Raw genomic sequence first — 18,624 nt, 5'->3', positions numbered from 1 at the left:
TTTTTTTTTTTTTTTTTTTTTTTTAAGGTACCCAGTCTTTTTATACTAGAAGCAAACTGAAAGTCTTCCTTCAGATTATAACAACATTACTAATTTACCGTACATATATATTGCACACATAATACGGTACGCATACTACCTTATTCGAGCATGGATCTTTACAGTGCGTGAAGTAAGGATCACTCACAGGTTGTGGAAAGTGTACCAATAAACTTCGTAAAGGAAGAAAAGTTGTTTATGAAAGTTTATTTTTTTTTTACTTTGCGTTTATGAGAGCAAATATAAAATAGAAAAATAAATTTTAAGAAATAAGATTAAACTTAGTGTTATGCAATATGTAATAAATTCGCAACTGTACACATTCAGTTAGACAAAGTAAAGTATCAAATGGATGATTTAATATAAGTTTAGTTATTTTAACGCCTTGACATGGTTTAATGGTTTTTAAAAGTTATTTTTCATTCATTTTATATTATAAATATTCATTACATAACAGAAGGGGTAAGAGTATAGATTTTGGTGTCAGAGCCCTCCATTTGTCCTCTGTGGCTGCCACAACCCTGTTCGTATAGCATCTTATGATTACTGCATGTTCTCTTGATTTTTTTTTTCTTTTGCGTTATCAACAAAAATTCGTAGGAATGATGGCATAGTAAAAGACCTTAATTGTTCTCTTTACAATGACTTATCTATCGTATTTATCAAGCTTTGAGTGTAAAATATATCATGCACTGTTTTTATTTTTCAGTTTATTTATGGATATCCTATTGTATTGGAAGCTGAAATTGAGGTAGATTGTGATCTAACACAGAACATTACCTATGTGTGGGCTCTGCATAACAATATCACCTCAAAAGAACTGAACCTAACAAGCATGAACCAACAGGATTTTCTGCAGCATGTTTTCAGAATTCCACCAAAAATTTTACCTGTTGGCAATTACTCAGCTCATCTACGAGTTCAACATCCTATAGTGTACAGCGAGACGGTAGTGTTGTTTTCAGTTGTCAGTGAAAAATTTCATATTTTCATCGAAGGAGGGACTTTTCGTCCAGTCAAACGACGAAACATGATAAAATTTTCTTCTCAGATTGTATTGGGTAAAACAATCCTGCAGAACAATAATAGTTATTCTGCTCTTGATGTTCAGTACGAATGGGTTTGTTCAGTGATGGATAGGTTCCCGCAGCAATCGTGTTTTCAAGGTGGTTACGGAGATAAAATTATTTGGAATGAACGTGTTCTAAGCTTTAATGGCAACTATCTTGCTACGAATAGCAAATTGTTTATCGTGGAAATTAAGGCGACAATAGGAAGAGAAATTCTGGTTGCAAGTCAAGTTATTGAAGTTGAAGAAGATTGTCCGAGGTTTGTAGAAAACAATTTCATTACTTTCATGATTTAGTAATTTAGAGATCACTTACATTATTTCAGTTATACAGGGTGGATCATTTATCTTGATACGCATTTGTAACTTTTAAACTAATGGACAAAAATCGCTGAAATTTTGTACAATGCAGATATCGGAGGGGGACATTGTTGCGCATAGTCTACCATAAGAGCAACAGTGTTGCCAACCCAGCAGTTATATTTTCAAATAACATTACTTCAGGTTATTACTTAATTCTAATCTGCATGTAAAGGAAAACAAGCAATACTACACTTGCTATGCAGTGTTGCAAGCTAAGGACGCTAGAGTCCATAAACATTCAAATTAGGAAAGTCAAATTTGGTAAAATTTGCAATTATATTGGTACAACCTAAGTAAAGGAAATTTATCCAAAGTACTTATTCTTTCTAGATGTTCAGTTGCTATTGGACGGAATCTGTATTATTTCGTCTCTAGGTTAAAAATACAAACTATTCACCCGTAGAACGGAAAAGAATTTTAAGTTCTAAATATTTGCAACTGCCAAGCCGCAATTAAATATTTCTTCGGCTCTGAATATAAGTATTAGACATTTTCATTTATTCTTTTATGGGGATGAAAAAGGGGATGTTGTAAAATATTGTTTGGGTTTCCAAACGCTCAACGCCAGGAGGCAGACGAACAATTTATTTTGTTCTCTTCGTGCAATTAGTGTGATGTACTTTTCGGTTTATTATTATTATTATTATTATTATTATTATTATTATTATTATTATTATTATTATTATTATTATTATTGTAGAGGTAAGAACCTGGAGACTGTGTACTCGATCGGTGGTTTTCTGAAGGTAAATAGTCACCCAGCAAACTAGAACTTCGTCACATGTCTTTAAAACCTCCTGAAAAGGTTTTAAAATATTATCATCTTGCGTATGACTTTGGTAGAGAAATGCATTCTTTTAATTTTTTCGTAGCTTGTAGCGAAAAAGGCCTAATTTTTACCGATATGACTTCCTTTAATAGACGCCGTTGATTGTTTGTAGGAATAATAAAAAATTAAACAATATATTTTGGAAATAATAACATTAAGTATATATATGTTCAAATTATCCGAGTTAACGATTACTAATGCCTGCTATACACTATAGGATGGATCCTAAGAAATAACTTAGGATTTAACTTCGGAAAAATATTACGACATATCTCGTAGGAAATCCTACCCTTTTGTGCCATACACGTAAAGATTTTACCTATCTGACCTGATTATATGCTTGAGAAGTTCAACATTCATTTCTCGCAAAATATTAAACTCACAGGTGCAGTGCCCACATATTTGGATTTCTTGTGAATTGTTATTTCAAAATGCTATTACACATTTCTTCCGTACGCACATTCCCGAGATCTACAATAGGATAGTACCAGGATAACTACGTCCATGTTTGTCAATTGCTAAATTGCACATCTCTTTAAAAGAAAGAAGAAAAGCAAACTTTCTCCCACCTGATGTCGCTTAAATCGAAATCTTACGAATTTGCTCTCCGAAATGGTGTGCTCTAAACAAGAGAAATCTCATAGGATCGTTCAGAACGTAGGAAATGACATGCGATCTGATGCTATACACGTTGAGATTTTGACTAGGAAAAATCGTAAGATATTTCCTAAGCTCTATCGTATAGTGTATAACAGGCCTAAACTTTTTTTTCCATTTTTTTTTTTTTTTAAGTCTGCTTTCTCTTGGTGTTTTTCAGAATTTCAGTCAAATGTCCACAGTGTATACCAGGCTTAACAAATCCATACGAAAAGATTGTGGTGGAAGGTACATGTGATGATTGCGATACAAGTAAAACTGAACTAAAGTACGAATGGCGAATTGAGGCAGTCGTAGACAGTAGTTCTCCCGCTACTGATGATTTTAAATGTATTCCACCTGAGGGCAATTTATACTTTCTTCACAGTCACAGTAACTTTAATACTTCAGAAACAACACAAGAAAATTCATCAGAAAATAATAGTACAGCATTGCAGCAAGAGAAAAGAGTAGACTACCAGTCGGATAAACCCTTCGAAAATGAATTTTCTCTTCATCGAAGCAGATATTCAGATCCAATATTTACAAATAAAACTTCTAATTCAGAAGAAAGTAGAAGAATACATGTTGCAAAAACAAGAGCAAACGCCCCAATGCAACTAAAGCACCGCAGTTTATTGCGTGCACAGTTGAATTCAAATGCTTCGGATTTTAATTACCGAATGATGGCGCTGTATAGTAATGAAATACCTGGAGAAATTGTAAGTAGTAACAAGGAATATTCTAAGATGATACAGTCAAGGGTTACAGTCACGAAGTCAAACACATTTAGCGAGAATTTTCCACTCAGCAAAAAGACTCCATTAATGGATAACGTGAGTAAAGACTCTTTTCGTTTTCTAAATGTATCAATGTATCCACGGAAAATAAACAAGTCTAGTCGATTGGTTAGGGACAATTACCAAAGGCTGCGAGAACATATACAGAAAATAGAAACAGTATTAGGAAATAAGAAAGTGAGTGCTCCCAACCACCAATTTTTAAGAAGACGCAAGAATACAGAGTATTTCGTTAGTGATGAAGGGTCCGGTGAAAGTTTTGAACACCGAAAACTTGATGGAAGGACTGAATTTACAGATTTATTTGAAGAAGGATTTATTCCTGTTAACAATAAAAAATCAAGACACATTGCATTAAACATGAAAAATGATTCAAGGTCATTACTGCCTCCGAAAGCAAATGGATCTGTTGTTCCACACGATGGTGACATCATTGAAGGTTATCCAGGAGAGGCTGGAAGTTTACCTACACGAGTAATGTCAGGTATTATTATTATTATTATTATTATTATTATTTCATGTAAAGAAGCAAAGGATCATAGTATTATTGTCGGTAAAGGTGACTTCTGTCTGATTGAAATTAACCCCAAAACTGAAGTATAACTGTTCGTGTACATATAGTTTTTGAGATTGTAATCTAAGATTTAAGATTCTAAATTTTTAAGATTATAGTATTTAAAATTCTAATTTCTGTTCTCAGTTCTGAGAGTTCTCTCTGTTCTCTTCTTCCGAGTTCTGGAAAAAAAAAAAAAAAGTTCTGAGATAGCATCTAAAGATTTGAACGCATTACGGTGGTTTGGATTCCATATTAAGCTGTAAGTTCACATCGCTGTTACCTCGCTACTGAAAAGATACTCTTACCAACCAATCAATTAGAAAGAACTCGTATGTTTTTAACGAGTTTACAACCTAGAAAAGCGACGTATTAATTAATCAAGGGTTACGAAATGTGTATAAATTTAAGATTAGCTATGTCAGTAACTACACCTTGTGGAGGTTTCCGAGAATAATAATTATAAATTGTTGATTTTTACCAATTTACTTTTATTTGAAAGAAAAAATGAACTTCCGAAGAATTTTCAAAGAATTCTTAAATTTAAAATTAAGTTTCTGTTCGGTTGCAACTATGATTTTTTTTTTTTTTATAGATATATAAACATAATAGGGTTAAGGGGAAAAGGGTTGTTATAAAACTTGTAAATCTATCAAAATCTCTATTTTTTTTTATCATACGGATATGTTCATAACTTTTTATTTACCTTCGTTTCATTAGAACATAACATCTTAATAAGATGTTCAATTTTGTATAAGTTGAAAATTGAATTGTTTTAAACCAAACGGTTTAAAATATTAAATTCTAAGCTCATCCATCTGCTCTACGTAAATAGAATACAGTAGTTTGCCGTAGAAGGCAATTCTAAACCGTTCCATTTTTTCTATTGCCATGTTTTACTGGATTTTGTATCATGGAACTTTGTCTTTCAGAACTTAGAAACAATATTGAATTTAGGTACTGACTTTATTAATCTCGGAAGGCCAAGATTAATAATTTTTTACATGTGTATATTTCAGATAAAAGTTTTTTTTTTGTTGTTGTTGTTGTTGTTGTTGTTGTTGCCAGAATACTTAACTATACAACTCTGAATATTCTAGATAACACAACATAAATACCATATGTGTGGTGAGTCAATCGCTGTAAGCGGCACTTATTCTGGAAAACAAAACTCATTTCTTACGACAAATGTACATTAATCAAAAGTTGACTCATCATGGCGTTCCGAGGGCTAACAGATTGTAATATAGTTTTCCTTTGTTTTCATTATAATGTTAATATAGAAGGTAGTATACTATAAAAATAAATCGTTAGTCTATAACAATATTATAATATAAATATTTTTGGATAAGTAACAGTATTATAATGTAATTATATAATCTTTAGATACAGACATTTTCACGTAGCTAATAAAATAGTAAATGATGTAGGGAAACTAGAAATCTTATTTATTAGTATTTGTCGTTTTGTATTTCTAACGTATTGTTGACATATTACATTTCACTTACACATAATGTTGAAGATTTTAATAAATACAAAAATGAAAAATAAATGTAACAATAAACTTATTGTGTAAAATATAATTTGTTGCCACTAATGAATGTTATTATGACAGGAATATTTAATAGTCTGCAGTGAAAGTTTCAAAATCAGGTTATAACATCTGAATGTTTGTGGATCGAATGTGCGCGTGTTGGGTGTCCAGAACTTATCGAGAAGTTTTACATCGTTTTTATAGTTCTTTTACTCTATGAATCAGTTCAACAAAGAATCCAGCATAGAAACTCGTAGCTTGTTCTAAATATTGATCTACTATAACACTGATAAAGACAATACATTTTAAACAATTTATACTATATCAACTAACTATTTACTAATTAATTACAATTATTTATTTTATATGATCATAATTTATTATTTTACTGCATATATAAGTATGACTGGAAGCAGATCTTAATAACATATTAACCAAGATACATTAATTTTATTGTGGACAATTATTAAAATATAATTAACAATACCATTGTCATCGTCCACAAATTTCTTAATATATATTTACAATTATATAGGATATAGGTGATAATGGATTTGTAGTCCCCTTTTTAGTAATATCTTGTAAGATGTTGAAATTAATAAGTTTCTAAATATGTCTTACATATGCTAAAAAGTATAACATCTCCTAATGTTATATTTTTAAGAAGGTTTAAAAAAAGTTCGTAACTTGTATTTTTTTCTTAAATAATTCGTTAGGCTCTATATAGTGATTTCAAAGAAAGAAATACATCGTCGGGAAAACTAGATTAGCATAATCATAAAATATTTCTTTGAGATACTTCTTTTCTAAATTGGACTGAATTACTATTAATGGATTTTTCTTTGAATATAGGACGACGGTTCTTTACATACCTACTGAACCTTACATGGAGACAAAAGTGTTCAAATAATCAACAATATTTTTGTAGCGAATGGAACAAGAACTGGACTTTTAATGACGGCGAAATAGACACTGCTAGAAGTGACAGGTGAGGCTCGTTTATTATTGCCATTAGAAGGGAACTATTTTTTTTTATTAGAAAAATTTCAACATTAATTTTTTATTATAATGAAGTATATTTTATTATTAGTTAAGAATCAGTAATTTTACAGTTTACTTGTTAATTGAAATTAATTAATTTTTAACTTATATTGGTATTTTACGTTTTATGCTATTAAAATAGTGAAGAAGACATATGTCGGGGAAAAAATCTTAATTTGTTTGTTGCCATTAATTCAAATGAAGCACATTATTTATCATTGCAAAAGGTATTGTATATTTGATATTTTGTTTCGTTAATAGCAAATCATATTTTCTTTTTATCTTTGGTGAAGAACCAGTTATATGATATTTAACGTGTTATTGCGATTGGCACAGCATATTTTGTACATTGCAATTATTCGTTCGGTAGAGTCTAAATGGTAAGTCGAGGATTTTAACCCCACACCTTTTATTACAAAATAAAGTCTTACTTAAAAACAAAATGCATTTCCAGTGTGGGGAAAATTCTTCGGCGTGCAAGGTGGCCTCTGATTTGAAAGTTATATGTCTTAGCCTAGAGCGGCGTCGTATAGAGTATCTCCTTTACTTACGGCAGCCTTCGGAGATAGTGTAGTTAAGGATTATCCGTTTTGCCCATTGCAGCCTCAGATGTAGGTTGATTAAAGAAATACTTTCTTGCTTAACACAGCCTCGAATAGGTATTAAAGGAAATTTCCGTATCCTATGACGGTCTCGGGGGACAGTTTAGATAGGTTAGCAATCAGCACTGGCACTGATGGTTCTGTCTTCTTGAGGTCGTCATCCTCTTGACCCTTGAGTGCAGGTCGGCCGTCTTCGTTTTTCTTTCGAAACGTCATTGTGTCTTCCCGATAGCCTCCTTCAGTCGTCTGCTGTTGTTTGTTTGAACACAATACCATATTCGTGGTAGGAGCATGTGTTTATAGTTAAACGCACGCAGTTACTTATGCGTGAGGGTATGGAGCCTTACAGTATTCAATTATATTAGGAAAGAGTCAATTGTTTGAGATATATAATGAATATGTAGTATTCTGACAGAGTATGTGTGAAAGAGTATTTTGCAACATATACAGTACATAAATAATTTCTTCCAGCAAAATTATATATATATATATATATATATATATATATATATATATATATATATATATATATATATATATATATATATATATATATATATATATATATATATATATATATATATATATATATATATATATATATATATATATATATATATATATATATTTTATTGGTAAAGATCGACAGACATTTTAGCGCCACAAAAATTCGTTTCTTTTGATTTTCTCGAAAACTACATACGAGAATGTACCCTCAGGCATATTATTTGTTCATCTCTGATCTATCGACTGATATGTTTGGACAAAATTTTAGTTGAACAGAAATGAAAATTTGAGTTAACAATTTTCATCTCATTATCCATACGATGTGTTTTGCCTTGCTAGCGTCATCATGAAGCGCTTAACGAGACTGTATTTCTGTGAGATTTTCGTGTCAGTAAATGACATGGTTCTCCCACAGCATTTTAGGTTTACAAATTAGGTGGTTTTTTAGTTGCTCGAAAAAACGCATGAGCTTTCATATTTGCCCATATAATTTTGTTAAGTTCAATAAGATCTATCAATCGATATATACAAGGTGTTTTAAAACAACACCGACAACGTTTGGAAGGTGATTCCTAACACCAAGACAAGAAAAAAAAGTATAGACCAACCGGAGCTATAGGCTGCCGAAAACATCAAAAAATGAACTTTAAAGGTTCATAGCTCCAAAACTATGGGACCTACGGTAGCTGAGTCAAGACTTCACTTAGGAACTAATATGTGCCCTATCCAAAAATACATGTTTCAGAAACCTAAGATACTAACGCAACAATTTTTGTAGAGGAAGTTTGGCTACGGGCATATAATTTGAAGTACTCATCAACTACCTCAATTAAAATTTTGAAACTTGTTTATTTAGTTAGAGCACATACTATTTGCGGAAGTACCGCAGGATTCTGAAACTTGGATATTTAGTTAGGGCACATACTAGTTCCTAAATGAAGTGTTGACCCGACTACGATACGTTCAATAGTTTTGGTGCTATGGACCTTCAAAGTTCATTTTTTCATGTTTTCGGCAGCCTATAACTCCGAAAGGAAGCATTTGTGCATCCTGGTTGGTCTATACATTTTCTTACCTTGGTGTCAGGAGTCACCTCCCAACCGTTGTTGTTGTTTTGAAACACCCTATATATATATATATATATATATATATATATATATATATATATATATATATATATATATATATATATATAATATCTTTGGACAACTTTTTCCATTAAGCTCTGGTAATAATGTAGAACTTTTACTATTGATTTTAAGTAAAATAGTTTCTTGGCGAGAGCCCGTGTGGTTCGGATCCCATGTTAAGATGTAGGTTCCCGTCTCATATAGCTTCGCTGCTGAACGGGACGCTAAACTAAAATCAAATCAAGTAAAATAGTATTTAATAATTCCTAAAAGTTCATGAATATACTGAATTGAATATTCTAATAAAACCTTTTGTGATATACAGTATTTCAACGATAAGGTCATTGCTTTCAAAGAATTGGTTATTGTCTTCTGCGTTAATACGTAAAAGAGATTAAGAAAACACGGATGTTCTTTTGAAAACATGATATATTGCTGCTTACCAAAATAAAATATTAGGCTGTTGTGTTTAGTGTTGAAACGTGGTAGAATGTGACAACTTCTGAATTCTTTTGAGCTGCAGGTGTTACAGAAAAGTAATATTGCTATTAGTTGTTGATAAGATTTAGTTTTTGTGTTATGGTGTATCTGTAATTTACAATTACAGTTTCAAACACTTTTCTTTTTAGTGACTTTGATATTCCTCACCATGTGGTAAATAAGCATCGCGTGGAATTTGTAACAAAAACTATTCATGTGATTAACAGAAAGAAATCATCGCAGTTAATTGTAGCTCCTGGAACTTTACGACCTGGAGTGACTCACATTGTTACGTTTTCTGTGGAAAATCAGAATCGCAAAAGAACATTCAGTGCAATGCAAGCAATGCAGGTGGAGGCTGGACCCAGTAAGGTAAGAAATATTCTTTAAACTTATTTTTATTTTAAACTGCCCAAAATTGTCCACATCCGAAATTTTTTTGTATTTTGACTCATCTTGTGCGTAGTGTAATAATATGGCATTATCTCTAGCTTAAGTTATACTTGTATTGCAAAATGAAATTCAGTTCTGTTTGATCAAACAATATCAGTGGTTTTTGATCAGAAATTCTAGATATTATTAATCCAAACATTATATTACAAATGTTAAATCTAGTTTCCATACTATTTGCTTTAATTTGACATGTATTTGATTTTTTTTAAAAATTCTTTATTTTACTTCAAGTATGCTGTGAAAATAATCTTAACTTTTGAACTGCCTTTCTCATGAGATAGGGAAAAAGTCGGCAACTTGTGGTGTGGAAACAAATAAAATGATCATTGCAGTGAATACTTCTTAGGTAATACTTATTTGAAGGGATAATACAGGATTCGAACGGAGCGCTATGAAAGGATAATGAAATAGCCACGTATATGGAAAAGCGGCAAGATGCAATGTCTCGTTGGAGAAAAGCACCGTTAGTGTTACGATATAAGAGAACTTGGACAACGAAACCAATAAAGAGAAACTGACGCTAGCTCTGGAATCAGGATTTCAAAATAATGGACTGAGGGTGATCAAACAGGAAGATGATGCCGACATAGAATTGTGATTTCGGAAATAAACCAAATTAACAAGGATCAAATACAGATTTAATTGTACGATATTTGTTAATTGAACAGAAAAAATATCTATTTTCGTAAAGAGAAGGGTGGCGCTATATATTTTTTTTTTCAATAATTACATACAAGATAAAAACATTGATTGAAAATTGCCAAAGTACCCGGAAACTTCTATTTACTCATGCATTGAGCGGCTGTGATAAACCTCCTATTTTTAAGATATAGGAAAGATAAAAGCAATGGAAATGCTTAAATTAACAGACACATACACATTCGGTCGATATCTTTCTGATTGCTATCATGTCGAAAGAAGTATTGTTCGGCACCGGAGAGTTTTTGTATGGATTGAAAAAATATTTACGTGAAAGGGGCCCGATATTACAGACTTGAGGCTTTGACAAGGAAAAGTACGCTAAAATGTAACTTTGACCTTCGAAAACTTCCGCCGACCTTAGAAGCGAGCCATTAACACTTACTTAGGGCGTTTATTTATTTATTTATTTAATTATAACAATTTATTTAATTTACAAATTCAGAGCTAATTAAAAATGACTTCCCACCATAGAAAGGGAATAGAAAATTGAAATCACATAATACATGGAAAGTGTCAAAAGAACAGTTACAACATCCAAAACATTTGCTCCAATGATCTGCTACGTCAACTATCTTATGCTTGCAAAAAAGGATGTGGCACTTATTGTGAGTGCAGAAAATAAAAACCGTTCTCCAGTGAGTGAGCAATTATCATGCTTGAAATGACCAATTTGTTCAAGGAAAGATGGTGTGAATCCATCTTGTATAGAGCATATGGATTAATATATGACATAAGCAACAAATGTAAACATAAATAATAATAATAATAATAATAATAATAATAATAATAATAATAATAATAATAATAATAAAACTGGATAAGATTTGATAAAATGTTTCGTACGTGGGTCTAAATTCACGATAGCCCTGCTTTTCGGGGTGAAGTTTCAAGGTTCAGCGTTAAGGAGTACGAATTCCGTCTGAAATCCCATGTAACAGTGTGAAAAGCAAGCTAGCGGCAATTTCAGTTTTATGCTTTTGGTAAAACTTGATAACAAGGCCTGCAACACCGTGCCAAACTTTGCATGTTACAATGTTGCTGTCTCATCAGTGTCCATTAGGGATTTTTTCTTGGTGTCCTAACAAGTTTATTTACCATTTATGTCTAAGCTCTTACCATTCTGGTGAGAGCTTATATAGTTAAGATCCATTTTGAATAGATCTAAGTAATATGCAGTAGATTGTGCTGAAACATAAGTAACTCCTAAATTAGTGATGTAGAATGCTGTTGGAGTTTTATAAAACAGTTTTGAACTTACAGTTTTTATGTATGTACACTATACCATTCATTTTGTGAGAAATATACTACTAATCGTATATTTAAAAACATTGAATTTCCTAATTAATAGTTTTCACAGTCTTGCTCAGGTTTGGATTAATTCAGTTTTCATTTATAATTTAACCAAATACGTCACATATTTGAAATTATCTCGTATGTGATATATATAATCAAACTAAAACGAACAATTTTGTAACCATTTTACCTATTTTAAAATGTAATTTAGAATTAGTGCGTAGACGATTGTTTATGCAGGTAATTTTTTAATATTATTATATGTGCATACTTTATTTTCACATGGAACTGTGTTACGTAGAAAATTCTTGAAGTGTATCGACTATATTATAACACTATGCTTTTGTGTACTTTTTCAATTTCGGTTAAGTTCAGTGTCATGATACTAAATTTGCAATGATATACTCAACAGTGCAATAAATTCTATCCAATTCTTCACGTAATAATTATGACTGGCAACAATACCACTTCGTACTATTGTGTTTTGAGCAAGGACACTTGATAGATAATGTAGATATTGCTCCTAACAAATTCTAGTTAAATATAAGAACTGCGAACAAGATGGCTCGATACTCGAAGGGGATACTTGCTTCAGTCTTATATGGCCTCGTTACTAAAAAGTAATATGAAACTTAATAGAACAGAGTAAATATTTATACAAACTTCGTGGTATATTTAATGGTTATTTTTATTTGTAGTTGTTAAATGAAAGGTACTACGTATGTATGAAATAATTGTATAAACTGAAAAATTGTCGTAGTTCAAAAGTCTTTGTATTCTCGGTTATAAAGATTCATAATAAATTCCGAGTAGTATTGAAGCAAAATTCTCTACTTGAAGTAATTTACAATTAAATGCAACTAATTTCAAGTGTAACTTCAACCCTTAAATATTACTATTTTTTTAAATTCTACTTCATTCTTGAAATTGCGAGGCCCAATTAAGATTACGCGACATAGTAGCAAACTAGTAATTACCTGATCATTAGATATCAGAAATTCTAAAACTCTACATACGCAGCAGCAGATATTACAAGCTAATGTTTTATTTTTACAGGGTAGATGCTCATTAGAACCAGAAGATGGCGTTGCTGGTTCAACAGAATTTGTCTGTTATTGCCACGACTGGGAATCTTCATCTTATCCAATTTTTATGGAATTGAGCTATAAGAATCAGAGAAATGAAAGTATAATAATATATAATGGAGTGAACCCAAGAGTAAAGTTCTTCCTACCAGCTGGTGATATATTCAAGAACTATACAATTCAAGTGGATGTTCGTGTCATATCAAGTCGAGGTGTTGTCACATTCATTTGTTCATTTGAAAGAGTTGTAATTCCATTGTATGTCGCACAAAAGAATACTTTGAGTATTTGGATGGAAACTGTAACATCAAGATTGCCTATAATCGCGGCCAAAACTAAACCGTTCTTTACGTTGCAGTTTATCAGAAGCAATGTTCCAGATTCATTATTTGACAAGAAATGTGACACTTGTGTGCAGTTGGACTCAAATGGAAAATATTCTAGTTCAGATATTGTTGCTTGTGCGCAGAGATATAGTTTGAAAGAAAAAATGTTAGAAATAATTGAACGTTTACATCCACGGGATATATTAGAACTGACTCAAATACTTACAACTATTGCATCAATTTTGGAAAATCCTGCAACTATAACAACAAATGCTTTGACAACAGCGAAAGTTATTTTGGAAGATACAGGAAAAAAATTAATAAAATGGCAGAATACATATATCTCAAATCAAGATCGAAGCCAATACATTTATCACGTTGTATCAGCATATTCTTATTTTCTAAGATGTTTACACTACAAGTATTACGAAAAGTGGATCAGATTTGATGAAAAATCAATGTGGGCAGTCTACATAAATATGCTTTTAATTATTAAAAACTTCGTAACTATGGAAGTAAAAAATGATTACTTGCTTAATGAAATGCCTCTTGTAACAACTAATGAATTCATAGGAGTAGCTGCTGTAAAAACAGATTTTGTTAGTAATATAAATCTTACCACAGAAATGTCTTCCCTTATTGTGAAGCCTGAACAACAGGACAATTTGAAACCAATAGAACAAGACTGTGGATTACAATTCATTAATATACCCTATAGTCTTTCGAGTTTTAATGGACATGCAGTTCTGTTTAACGTATCATCTTGCAACTTTTCAGAAGTTTTTACGGAAAATACATTTGAATTAGAGATCCGAACTGATTTTATGTCATCACCATCATCATTTATTTCGCAGAAGAATAGCGTTAATGTACATGATATTATTATACCATTTGAAGCCCAAAATGGTGGTTTACATATAGCAGTGCAACCAGAGGAGGATGTACAACTTAATATGTTTTTCAGGTATGTTTATACATTGCAATTATCCTTGCTTGGATTTCTTTGCTTAATAATTTACATAAGTATCTGACTTTTTATTGAGATTTGATATTTTATATCTGGAGGCAAAGATGAAACACAATGTTATAACATGAGGCAGTTAATTTGTATTTATGCAGTTAATTCGTACCAAGCCCTTAACTAGATATTTATTGCATATACGTAGTCTTAAAACTAAAGCATGACATATGAAATCGTATGTGTCAAATCTAATGGCATATTTGAAATCTCCATACCAGATGTTACTTTGATGTTTTTAACTCATACTTTTTTTTAGATACCCCACTGCCTTAAAAATTAACACTAAAAATGAAACTATAAAAATATAACGAAGTAGTAGTATGTAGGACTTCACTTGGTCACCTCTTTTAAAAATTAGAAAAATAAGTTTTGTCAATCAAACCGTGAAATTCTGTTTGTCCAATAGATCGGAAGTGATATATTCAAACCGAAAGTATTTCTTGAAAATTTCAATGTGATTGCTTAAAATTCAAATTTGGAGTATACACTAGTATTTCTTGAAAACACTTCCACATAGTCACCTTTGACCGTAAAATGAGGTATATAAGACTATCCTGTTTGTAAAGCTATTCCCGTCTCGTTCGACGTTTCAGGAAAAAGGGACACTTCAGAAAAAAATATATGAATCAAAAGTTTTATTTTTCTTGGTCATACTCCAAATGTGAATAATAAATACGAGTACCATATATTTTACAGTCTGCTTCCAGCTTGCTTGGATTACTTGGCGGAAGTGGAAAATTGTACTAAACAATAGAGCATTCAAAAGTTATTGCGTCATTGTAATGTGACTTCTTTTTCTTTAATTTATGAAATTTCTTTCTCACCAGGCTCAGGAGTGTATGATTAAAGAGGTCCTATATAGTATAGTATAAAGCATGCTTTTAAAATATATTTTCAGTATCATACGTGTATATATGAAGCAAAAATTACGTATTTTTTTCTTGCATATATTTCGAACTTGGATCAAAAGTTATTCCTTTCCATTTTTAAGAAAATACTTTTGTCAGTGTAAAACATTTTGTTTCGGAAATTCGAAATACTAAGTTTGCCACATGCGATTGTGTGTGTACCGCATCTATATATGAAATAAAATCTTAGCCTCTGAGTATGAAATATCAAATAGCTTACATTTGGTTTGATTACTTAGCTCTAAATTCCACGTTCATAAGTTTGGGAGACTTCAATATTTTAGAAATTATGCTTAGTACCTGCTGAATAAAAAGTACCAAAGAACATAATCATTGTTTGACTGTCTTGTAACTATTTGCAGATTTTGTAATAAGAAAATCAAGATAAACTGCTTGAAAAATACTTGTCCAAGTAACTTTTTATTTTTCTTCTTTTGTTTAAATACCATGTTCTTTCAGGTTTTAATACTACAGCTTGAAATGAGATCTAAATTCCGTAACGATGATTAATGTTTGCTTAATTATATTTGTGACTAAGAATAGAGAAAGTTTATATAGTAAGACTAAACATTTCATGCTGTATACTCCAAAACTAAGTAGTTCTGTCTGTCTCTTTGTTCCGTAAATTTATTGTTTGTGATTGCAAGGTAGAAAATTGCATTTATGTAGTACATATAATAATGAGAAGACGCATTTGTTATGTAATAGCAATTACTGAAATATTTAGTTGCAAGTAGTTTTAATGCCAGTTGATACTAAAATGCACACATAATATTCGTGAAAGTAATTTAAATGTAAGATTGCTTAAGGTTTTTTTAAAGCATATTTGTCCGTCATGCAGTATAATAAGTATAATTTCCTTTTACAAATTACGTACTGGGTTTACTGGCAGGTTTATATTTTAATTTAATTTTAAAATTTCACTTCATTTTGTCAAACGTTACTGCTGGTAACGGTAGAAAGTATGATTTGGTTTTGCAAATGTGACTAATTTCTCATGGGATTGAACATAGTCATATTTCTTGTATAAGAATTATATTAAATTGAGATTTTTTATACTTAAACAAAATTACGAAATATTATATTTTCTGAAGTGTTAGTCCTTACGTTAAAAAAAAAAAAAAAAGTGTTAGCTAACTTGTCTTGTTTGAGAATATTAACAGTATTTTTCTACAAGGAAATTAAATATTATAGGTAAAATAATATGACTTTCCATTTTTAGGGTCATATTATTGTAAGTACTTTATTCCGTAAAATATAACTAGCAAAGTTTTTTTTAAGAACACTTGTGTTTACTTTCCCTGCATGAATAAACACACTTCATATTTGCATAAAGCACGAATCATGTTTGTCGTGATTTGCATTTGATATTGTAGCAACAAAATAAACTTACTTTTTCTTTTTCGTTAAAATGTATAATTGTAATTTTATTCCTAAATTTTGCATAACGTTATCTTCAACGAATATAAGTGGATTATGGAAGTGGTAGATAATGAAGATAAGATTTTTTTTTTTTTTTTTTAATTTGGTTATGCATGTTTCGCCGAGAGACTAGCAGTATAATATTAAAGTAAGCATGTAGATATTTGACAAATACAAAATACGGGAGCGGACGTACATAATAGTTTTAGTTACGATAATATTTATAGACGAAAGTGAGCCGGATTGGAGAAAAATATTCTTACTGTTATTATTATTATTATTATTATTATTATTAATTTTTACGATACATTATTGCATTTTATTATTTCTACAATTACATGAATGTCAGAATTGCTTATATTATGTGATTATATACATGATATTTAAGAGTTAACAAGCTTTTAATCAATTTGTTTTATTTTCTAGTAGCAGCCTTCAAATAGTAATATTTTGTATGTTATACGAAGGGATAAGTTTGTAATTGAGTATTATTTGTGTATTTTTAACATTATCAACAATGTTGATATAAGAAATTTATTCTGTTTCCCAGTAAATGTTTATTAGGATTTTAGTAATGCATTTACGAGCTAATATAGAAAATATAAGGTAAATTGTTTAATTTACGGATTACCGAAGAGTAGTTTTTTCATGCGTTGTACTTACAATTATTTTTTATTGTATTCTTTCGTTGCTGTAGATTTAGCATTATTAGCATTCATTAAATAGTTTGCTTTGAAATTAATAGTTAATATACGAAAAAAAAGGGATTTTTATGTAAATTGTATTTTATTTTTTCAATTATATTTATTCATTTCATCTCACAAATGTGTAATTTATATGTAAGTTGCATTTGTTGAATTATTCTTTGGTAGCTACATTTTTAAACTTGTACAGTCTGCGACAGAAGAAAATAGAATATTGTGTATATACAGTGTATATATAAAGTATGCTATTTTTGTCTGACTGTACAGATGCAAAATATTAAGAATATTAGAAATCACATTTCCGATTATAGTGTTTAATTTAAATTTGTGTAGCAGTACTTAACTAATGTTTATCAATTTCGTATAGTTTGTTTAAATATTGCATGTCTATCTGATAGTTTTTCTTTCTAGAAACAAGTAAAAATATTGCTTCGATACGTAGCAAATTCAAGCGAGCAAAACTCACGTTAAAAATCAATATATGAGTTTTACAACAGTCTTGAAAAGAACTACTTTCAGCTACAATCAAAATTGAAGCTAAAACGTATTATAATGTCCGCAGACTTGAAATATCTACATGAAGTTCTCGTCATTTATCGATCTCTCTTGTGATACGATTTTGAGATGTAATATTTTAATTGTTTTTAGTCTTATGAGAGGTTGTGCCACAGAAAGACCTGATCTTGATCAGCCTAATATTGGTAAGACACATTATAGAGTAATCACAATACGCACGATTTTTTAAATAATGTTATTTGTTACATTCCAAAAATATTCTTTGAGAATTACAAATTGCTTCGCTTACGTAATGGAAATCGTACATTACGTAGTCAAAACTGTTTTCCATATGCCGAGGTAGTTTACTGTGATCCAATAGCATATTTGATTTTACTTCAGAGGAGTAAACCAAACTCTTGTTGCTACATAATATAGAAAAAGCATTTCTTTCATAAAATACTTTTATTCATGTGGGATGCCGCTTTCGATAGTGTGGAAATAAATCATCCAATTTGCTCGTTTCTAAACGATCATGTTGTTAACATTCGTAAGAGGACGGGATTTGTTTTCATATACATTGCACAAAAATGCAACCTCAAGAGAAGTAGTTCTTCTTTCAAATTACGCAG

At 30.8% G+C, this 18,624-nt stretch overlaps 1 protein-coding gene across 1 annotated transcript in view; it reads left to right on the top strand.

The window, feature by feature from the left end:
* The window catches only part of LOC145671158 (uncharacterized), a 2,642,835-nt gene that overhangs the window by 2,551,356 nt on the left and 72,855 nt on the right, over nt 1-18,624 (top strand). Inside the window, exons 18-22 of the mRNA XM_081739993.1 lie at nt 749-1,368; nt 3,118-4,220; nt 6,676-6,811; nt 9,733-9,955; nt 13,088-14,406. Of these exons, the coding sequence (XP_081596119.1) occupies nt 749-1,368; nt 3,118-4,220; nt 6,676-6,811; nt 9,733-9,955; nt 13,088-14,406 (3,401 nt within the window). The remainder of the gene's footprint in view (nt 1-748; nt 1,369-3,117; nt 4,221-6,675; nt 6,812-9,732; nt 9,956-13,087; nt 14,407-18,624) is intronic.

Source organism: Thermobia domestica, chromosome 15 (assembly GCF_964235325.1).
Source record: "Thermobia domestica chromosome 15, izTheDome1.hap1.1, whole genome shotgun sequence".
In the NCBI taxonomy this organism is placed as follows: Eukaryota; Metazoa; Arthropoda; class Insecta; order Zygentoma; family Lepismatidae; genus Thermobia; species Thermobia domestica.
Note: the sequence above shows the minus strand (reverse complement) of the source record. Positions and strands in the feature narration are given on the sequence as shown.